This window comes from Peromyscus leucopus, chromosome 22 (genome assembly GCF_004664715.2).
Source record: "Peromyscus leucopus breed LL Stock chromosome 22, UCI_PerLeu_2.1, whole genome shotgun sequence".
NCBI classification, from domain to species: Eukaryota; Metazoa; Chordata; class Mammalia; order Rodentia; family Cricetidae; genus Peromyscus; species Peromyscus leucopus.
In genome coordinates this window covers 2637550-2646448 of record NC_051081.1, presented here as the reverse complement: position 1 = coordinate 2646448, position 8899 = coordinate 2637550, and the positions used below count along the sequence as shown (strand labels likewise).

At 57.7% G+C, this 8899-nt stretch overlaps 1 protein-coding gene across 1 annotated transcript; it reads left to right on the top strand.

Moving 5' to 3' along the window:
• On the top strand, positions 1 to 8118 carry Ticam1 (toll like receptor adaptor molecule 1). The gene is given in 3 exon segments (XM_028859710.2): positions 1 to 199; positions 5120 to 7302; positions 7305 to 8118. Coding segments are annotated over 3 exon segments (2502 nt in total). The 5' UTR covers positions 1 to 5; the 3' UTR covers positions 7430 to 8118.
• The last annotated feature ends 781 nt before the right edge of the window (positions 8119 to 8899 follow it).

The window sequence follows — 8899 nt, the reverse complement described above, 5'->3', positions numbered from 1 at the left end:
GCACCATGGCACTGGGCGGAGGGCAGGGTCAGGTCCGGGGCGCCCTGGGGACTTTCCCCTCTGGGGCGGACACAGCTGACTTCATCTGCTCCTCCCCCACACGGAAGGGGTGGAACCGTTCCCTCCTCTTCCCCCTCCTCCTCCTCCAGCGGCCACCGGGAACCCTGAGATCCACGAGCCAGGACGACCCCACTGCCAGGTAGGATGAAGGCTGAGGGGACGGCAGGGGCAGGGCCGGGAGGGCCCTGGACAGCCTGGGTGGCACGCTGGGCCCCCACCTGCTGCCCATTCTGCTTCCTCAAGCCATTTCCCATGGACACTCAGATCCGCAGCCCAACTCCTGACCCTCAACCCATCCCTGCGATCCTGGGTGCTTCCTCAACCCCCAGTGACCCCCAATTCCTAGATCTTCCAGCCCCTAGGTCTCCTCCCGCCACAACAGTGGAACCCTAACCCACCCCACCCCCAATCCCTCCCCTGTTCTCTATTTCCTGACCAGATCTGCTTTCTCTACCTCAGTGTCCTCTGTCAAAGCCTCTGTCCCCAGAGTAACACAGGCGCCGACTGCTAGGTGTGGAGACTGGCCTGGTGCATCCTTGCAGCCAGCTGCCCCTGGGTCCATGCGGGATCAGCTGGGAACCATTCCTAGTTCCCTGGCAGCTCTCAGTCCCTGAGTCCCCGAGCTGACAGTCACCAGGACTGGGGGAGGGTTACCCTGTACCACAAGAGACTGTCAGTTCTGCCTGAGGGAGGACAGGCAAGAAAGAAAGGGAGGCCCACCCACCCATCCACCCACCCACCCACCCACCCACTCACCCACCCACCCATTCATCTACTCACCCACCCACCCATTCATCTACTCACCCACCTACCCACCCATTCACTCACTCATCCATCCCCCACCCCTCCCATTCACCAGTCCCGGTTCATGCTAGGGATACAGCCCAGGGTCTCATGCATGCCAGATGAGAGCTCTACCAACTGAGTACCACCACCCCGCTCTTAAAAATAATAACTTTTATTTTTATGTTATTTATGTTATGTTGTCATTTATTGTGTCTGGAGACAAGTTCTCACTATGTAGACCAGGCTGGCCTAGAACTCACCTAGGCTAGCCCTGATCTCTTGCTCTCAAGAAATCCTTCTGTTTCTGGGCAGTGATGGCTCACACCTTTAATCCCAGAACTGGGAGGCAGAAGCAGGTGGATCTCTGTGAGTTCAAGGCCAGCCTGGTCTACAGAGCAAGTTTCTGGACGGCCTAGGCTATAACAGAGAAACCTTGTCTTGAAAATCGAAAGGAAGGAAGGAGGGAGGGAAGAAAGAAAGAAAAGGAGAGAGAGAGAGAAAGAGAGAGATCCTCCTGCCTTAGCTTTTCAAGTAGCTTGGATAAGAGGGAACTGACACTCTTAGGTAGTAGAGGCAGGAGGATCAGAAGTTCAAGGTTATCCTGGGTTACATAGTGCAAGGCCTGCCTGGTCTGTGTGTGACATCCTATCTCAACAACAACAACAACCAAGCAATAAAATCTAAAACTGTGCGTGACCTGCTATATTTTGCCTGTTCATTGCTTAATTGTGTCAATAAACATTCCTCTCTCCTGGTTCTGTGTCTCTTTCTCTCCTCTCCCCCCTCCCTTTCTCTGTCCCACCTCTCTCATCCTGGCACTGGGAGTTGAACGCAGGCCCTCATGTATGACAGACAAGCTCTCTGTCCACTCAGTTGCATTTCCAGTCCTCAATAAGCACTTATTAAGCACTGACTGTGTACCAGGTATTGTCCTGTTCATGTATTATTTTTTCTTCCTCCAGTGAAAGCTTATTTTATTTATTGCTGATGTTTGAGACAGGGTTTCTCTGTGTAGCCCTGGCTGTCCTGGAACTCACTCTGTAGACCAGGCTGGACTCAAACTCACAGATATTCGCCTGCCTCTGCCTCTGAGTGCTGGGATTAAAGAGGCCCAGCCGTTTGTTTATTTATTCGTTTTATTTTAATTTTTTTTCCTGTCTTCCTTCACCACATGGGTCCAGGGACTGAACTCAAATCATCCAGCTTGGCAGCGTCAAGCATCCTCCCGCACTGAGCCATCTTGCCAGCCCTCAGTCAGCATTTATTATGCACCTGCTGTGTGTCAGACACTCTGGGTACTAGGAACTAGTCAGGTGTCCCTGAGCCCTGCCCCTGCAGGGTCCCAGATTGGTGTCTGGTGTGGGACATGATGGCTCTTCCACGACATGAAGTAAAACTCAGTATGAGGTCCTGAGGAGTGGAGAGAAAACTCCGGCGGGTGGGTGGGAGCGAGTGCAGATGGGTATGAGCGCTGCCCTGCCGGGGAGGGGACGGCCCTGAGGTATGACAGCATGTACGTGACAGCATAGCAGGACAAGTCCTGGTCGACTGTGACACTGTCTGCCCTGCCTGGTGTCCCCAGAACCCTACAGTCTGTCTTCCCCATAGCAAGCAAAGGGAGTTTCCTCCCTAGGGTCTCTGCCCATAGCCCCCCTGGGCTCCCACCTCCCTCAGGGTCAAAACTGCCCTCCTCCCTCTGATCTGTCTACTCACTACTCCCACATGCCAGGATCCCCCTGCTCTTCAGGCTGCGCCCCGTGCCCCAGGCCCTGTATACTCGAGCTCTGTGGACTAGCTCGCCTCCTTCAGGGGTGCGGCTCCATCGTGTCCTCTCTAGGGCATCCCCACCCCAGGTTGTCTCAGGTTCATTTCCTCCATGGCACTTTTATTTCTCGAAATGATTTTAGGTGATTTTATCGTTTCCTGTTGCTCTGCCTGCCGCCCGAGTGTGTGCCCCACTCCATGTACAGGATCTCCCACGGCAGTGCCCAGACTCTGTGAGAAACGTGGAGCACAGGGAGGGACTGCCTGGCTGTGCGGGGAGAAGGAGGGACGTGAGGGCAGGGGTGGACAGCCTAGATGTGGGTGGGAGATCTTTGGTGTGGTGGGGACACCAGGACAGGCCTTTAGTTGGCAGGGCTTTGGCCCTGCGGCTGCCTTTGCGGAGCTGTGTCCTCTGCCCCAGGGCCTTTGTATGAGTGGTGCCCTCCCCCTTGGTGGTCCCTCAGACTTCTTCATTTCCATGTCCGTGCAGCTACTCACCTCTGAGTCCTTAGGACTCAGGTCTGCCAACGTAAGCCTTAATCCTCGGAGTTCCTGACCCTTCTTCAGGCTTAGTCTTGCCTGCAGCCATGATGGGCGGGCAGCTGACCAATGTGAACATCACTCTTTCTCTGTCCGCCAGGTCTGAGCTCTGTTCCTTTGTCCCCACGGTCACTGCCTCTGTCCGCACTTTCACACCTGACTGCCTCACCTCCCAGCAGCCACGGACAGGGTGGTGCCCGTGCCTGCTTCCTTCTTGGCTCTTGCTCTTTCCAGCTCTCTGCCGTCCACATCCCCACCCGTCATGCTCCCGTGACTCTGGCTGGGCCAATGGTCACTAGGCCCCTCCCTCTGCCTACCTGGCCCCCCTGAGGCCAGCCCACCTCTGCTGCTCAAAGTCCGGTCTCTGAAGGCTGTTCAGTTACCTGTGCGCAAAGTCTGGGGGTTGACTGACGAGTTGTCGACTTCTGGTCTAGACCAGCGTCCCTCTGGAGCATCCCGGACATGTGCGTGGCCGGGTCATTCTCTGTGGGGCATTGTGGGCCCTGCGGGTGCCGAGAAGGATCCCTGGCCTCCACCCACTCCATGCCAGGGCTGTCTGGTCACAGCAGACAGGGCGGGACGGGAGCGAGCCCCATCCCAGCCTGGCTGCGGAGGGAGGACAGGTGTCAGGGCCACCAGGACTGACAGGCTCCGAGGTCTTCTCAGCTGTGAACAGGGAGCTGGGATGAGTGACAATGGTGGCCTTCCCACCTGAGGATCCCTGCGAGTGTCCTGCCAGTCACCGAGAGCTTTATGCCAGTTCACACAGCCGCTCACCCACTCATTCGCTCACTCCCCACACCTGGTTCGTGCAGCACGCATCGTGGAACCTGGAGCCCCATGAATGCTTGGCCAGTGCTCCCCCTCTGTCCTCAGTGCTCCCCCTCTGTCCTCAGTGCTCCCCCTCTGTCCTCAGTGCTCCCCCTCTGTCCTCAGTGCTCCCCTCTGTCCTCAGTGCTCCCCCTGTCCTCAGTGCTCCCCCTCTGTCCTCAGTGCTCCCCCTCTGTCCTCAGTGCTCCCCCTCTGTCCTCAGTGCTCCCCTCTGTCCTCAGTGCTCCCCCTGTCTTCAGTGCTCCCCTCTGTCCTCAGTGCTCCCCCTCTGTCCTCAGTGCTCCCCCTCTGTCCTCAGTGCTCCCCTCTGTCCTCAGTGCTCCCCCTGTCCTCAGTGCTCCCCTCTGTCCTCAGTGCTCCCCTCTGTCCTCAGTGCTCCCCTCTGTCCTCAGTACTCCCCCTTTGTCCCCAGTGCTCCCCCTCTGTCCCAGTGCTCCCCCTCTGTCCTCAGTGCTCCCCCTCTGTCCTCAGTGCTCCCCTCTGTCCTCAGTGCTCCCCCTCTGTCCTCAATGCTCCCCCTCTGTCCTCAGTGCTCCCCCTCTGTCCTCAGTGCTTCCCCTCTGGCCCCAGTGCTCCCTCTGTCCTCCGTGCTCCCCCTCTGTCCTCAGTGCTCCCCCCGTCCTCAGTGCTCCCCCTCTGGCCCCAGTCCTCCCCCTCTGTCCTCAGTGCTCCCCCTCTGTCCCCAGTGCTCCCCCTCTGTCCTCAGTGCTCCCCCTCTGTCCCCAGTGCTCCCCCTCTGTCCTCAGTGCTCCCCCTCTGTCCTCCGTGCTCCCCCTCTGTCCGCAGTGCTTCCCCTCTGGCCCCAGTGCTCCCCCTCTGTCCTCAGTCCTCCCCCCTCTGTCCGCAGTGCTTCCCCTCTGTTCTCCGTGCTCCCCCTCTGTTCTCAGTGCTCCCCCTGTCCTTAGTGCTCCCCCTCTGTCCTCAGTGCTCCCCCTCTGTCCTCAGTGCTTCCCCTCTGTTCTCCGTGCTCCCCCTCTGTTCTCCGTGCTCCCCCTCTGGCCCCAGCTCTCCTGCGGATTTGGAGACACCTCGATGTAGCCCTGGCTGGCCTGGAGCTCACAGCGATTCCCCTGCCTCGGCCTCCCGGGGTGCGGTGCTGTCTTGTTTGGAAAGTCACGATGAACTCCCAACTCCACAGGTCTGCTGCACTGCCCTCCAGGACCTCCTGCAGCAGGGGACACGCGGTGCAGGAGGCTGCTGGTCTGGAACATGTCTCCACCTGCCCCAGCCTCTGTGGCTCCAGGCTTCACCTTCCCCCATCCATGGCCACCCCAGGCCCATCACTCCATGGCGCCTTTGATCTTCTAGAAGCCATGGGAAGGGACAGGCTGGCCCGCCTGAAACACAAGCTAGGGAGTCTGCATCCAGGCAGCCAGGAGTCCAAGCTTCTTCACGCCATGGTGCTCTTGGCTCTGGGCCAGGACACTGAGGCCAGGACCGCTTTGGAGTCCTTGAAGGCGGACACGGCGGCCCGGCTGGTAGCCCACCAGTGGGCAGGGGTAGACAGCCCAGAAGACCCTGAGGAGCCTCCAGATTTGTCTTGGACTGTGGCTCGCCTGTACCACCTGCTGGCCGAGGAGAACCTGTGTCCGGCTTCCACAAGGGACATGGCTTACCAGGTGGCCCTCCGTGACCTTGCCACCCAGGATGACCGCCTGCTGGGCCAACTCCAGAAGGAGGCCTGGGATCGGTGCAGTTCAGACCTCGTGGGGGGCTCCCGTGGCTTCCAGCCACTCCACTCTGATCGGGGTGGCCTGCCGCCGTCTTCGGCATCCCCTTCGTTGACCAGGAGCCAGCCTCGACCCATTGATACATCAGACTGGAGCCGGGGGCATTCTCTACACTCCACCGGCAGCATGGCCTCCCTGGCCAGCCACTTGGAGATCAGCCAGTCACCCACTCTGCCTTTCCTCTGTCCACAACGTGGGACCCATGGGCCCAGCAAGCTCTGTGGCACACCCCCAGCCTCCCCTGAGCCTCAGCTTGTCCCTGTAGGCTGCCAAGAACCTGAGGAAGTGAGCTGGCCCCCGTCAGTGGAGACCAATGTCCCCCTGGGGTCACCACACAGAAGTGGGGTCCCAGAGGTGTCCCCGGAGGTGGCTCCGGCCGTCCTCCCTGACTCTCCGGCTGCTCCAGACACGAGTGTCCACTGCCCTGTTGAATGCACGGAGGTATCTGCAGGCTCTCAGTCTCTCCTGCCACCCACCGCGGAAGGCACTGGAAAGCAGCTGTCTATCACAAGTCAGCTGTCACCTCCTGGGTCTGTAGGAGATGACAGTCTGCAGAACACCACATCCAACCCCCCTGCCCAGCCACCGTCCTCCCAGGCCCCCTCTACACTGCCTCCTTCGTCCTCCTCCCCTCCATCCTCCAATCCCTCCTCCAGCGGCTGCTCTGCCCCCCCAGCCTCCGCGTCCCCCGTTCTGGGCCACTTGGAAACATCTGAGCAGAAATTCTATAACTTCGTGGTCATCCATGCCAGGGCTGATGAACACGTGGCCCTACGTATCCGAGAGAAGCTGGAGACCCTTGGGGTGCCCGATGGGGCCACCTTCTGTGAGGAATTTCAGGTGCCTGGGCGGGGTGAGCTGCATTGTCTCCAAGATGCCATCGACCACTCGGGGTATACCATTCTGCTCCTGACCACCAACTTCGACTGTCGTCTGAGCCTGCACCAAGTCAACCATGCCCTTATGAACAGCCTCACGCAGTCGGGAAGGCAGGACTCTGTGATCCCCCTCCTCCCGCTGGAGTGCTCCCAGGCCCAGCTCAGCCCCAGCGCAACCAGCTTGCTCCACAGCCTTGTGTGGCTGGATGAACACTCCCCGATCTTTGCCAGGAAGGTGGCGAACACCTTCAAACCACAGAAGCTCCAGGCACACCGGATACGCTGGAAGAAAAAGCAGGAGGCCAGAGCCCTCCAGGAGCAGAGCATGCAGCTAGAGGCTGAGCGGCAAAGGGTGGCTGCCATGTCGGCTGCCTACTCGGCCTACGTCCAAAGCTGCAGCGCCTGGCAAGCGCAGATGGACAGCCTGCGGGGGGCCTTCGGGAAGGACTTGTCAGTGGGGACCCCTACATTCTTCCCCGGTTGGCTGGGATGTCCAGAGCCAACACCTTCACATCCACAGCAGGGTGGTACCCCAGTTCCCCCCTATTTCCCGCAACCCCCGTCTTTCCCGCAGCCCGCGTCTTTCCCGCAGCCTCCGTCTTTCCCGCCGTCCCCGTCTTTCCCGCAGTCTCCACCCTTCCCATCTGCCTCCTCCGCAGCCCCCCAGACTCCAGGATCTCTCATTATTCACCATGCCCAGATGGTTCAGCTGGGGTCAACAACCACATGTGGGGCCAGACAGGGGCCCAGTCGGCGGATGACAAGACTGGGTGTCTGGAGGAACCCTGCATGGGCCCTCCGAGTGACCAGGAGGGACCCCGACTTGAGCCTCCAGAGTGATCATGTTGGAGCCCACCTGGATTCCTAAAGTGACCAGGCTGAACCCAAGCTAGACTGCCAGAGTGGCCACGCTGGACTTCACCTGGGTCCCTAAAGTGACAGTGGGGGAGGGGAACCTCGCCTGGGCCCTCACAGTGGCCACGAACTGGACCCAGCTTGGTACTCTAGAGGCCGGCAAGACCTCGCCTGTAAACTCAGGGCCTCGGAAACATCCAGAACCCTAGCGAACATTGGACAGGACTCTGTGGAACCGCAACCTGCATCCTCTAGGTGGACAGAAGACGATGGCCACAGGTTTTTCCGGGGTGCTCCCAGCGGCCACGTGTCCATTTACTGTGGCACGTGGTGTCTCTGGGGAGGATGTGGTGCTGGGACAATAGAGAGCGTCCTGCCACTATAATAGTTATTGACGGCTGAGTCACGAGCCTGCGTCCCCCAGCCAACACCGCCCTCAGGCTAACAAGCAGGAGCCTCGGCTCCGCCAGGACCGGAATCGGAAAAGAGCGAGGACCACCGCTCGGCTCCCTGAGCAGCAGAAACCGGACGTTGTGAGTGCATTCTCATTCCATTGGTCAGCGCGGGCCACGTGGCCTTCTGCTGCAAGGGACGTTGGGAAATGTAGTTTTTTTTGGGAAGCCATATCTCAGGAAGTCTTGTAATGTCAGAAAAGAAGAAAAAAAAGACACGGGAAGTTTCTGGCGGTTTTGATTGTTTTTATGCATTTATTTATGTAGTGCATGTGTGTCGGGCATGTGTGGAGGTTAGAGGACAACCTGTTTGAGCCGGTCCTCTTCCTCCATGTGGGTCCCCAGGATAGACACGACAAACCCACCCTCGTATGTTAAGAAAAGGTTTTTTTGTTGTTGTTTTGTTTTTTTTAAACAAAACATTTATTTTGGCAGAAATTGCTACAGTGAGGTTATCTTTGGAGTGTGGGCATGTAGTGAGATTCAACCAAGGCTGTGCATCTCCAACCCTCTGCCATTTCATCTCATTTATTGGTTTAATTTTTTTCAGATGTATTATTTTTATTTATGGGTATGCATGTGAGGCTGTGTGAAATATGTGCACTTTGTAAGAACAGAGTGTGTCAGTTCCCCTGGAGCTGGAGTTACAGGCAGTTGGAGTCCCTTGATGTGGGTACTGGGAACCGAACCAGGGGATCCTCTGCAAGAGCAGTAAGTGTTCTTTTATTTTTAAAAAATTTTTAATTTACTTATGTATTTTATGTATATAGTTGTTTTTATGCATGTATGCATACCAACAGAGGGCCTTGGGTTACAGACAAGCAGTTCTCAACCCGTGGGTCGCGACCCACTTGAAGCTCAACGGTTCTTTCCCAGTGGTTGCCAAAGACCACTGGAAAAGAGATATTTACATTATGATTCATAACAGTAGCAAGATTACAGTTATGAGGTAGTAACGAAAATATTTCTATGGTTGAGGGTCACCACATGAGGAACTGTTAAT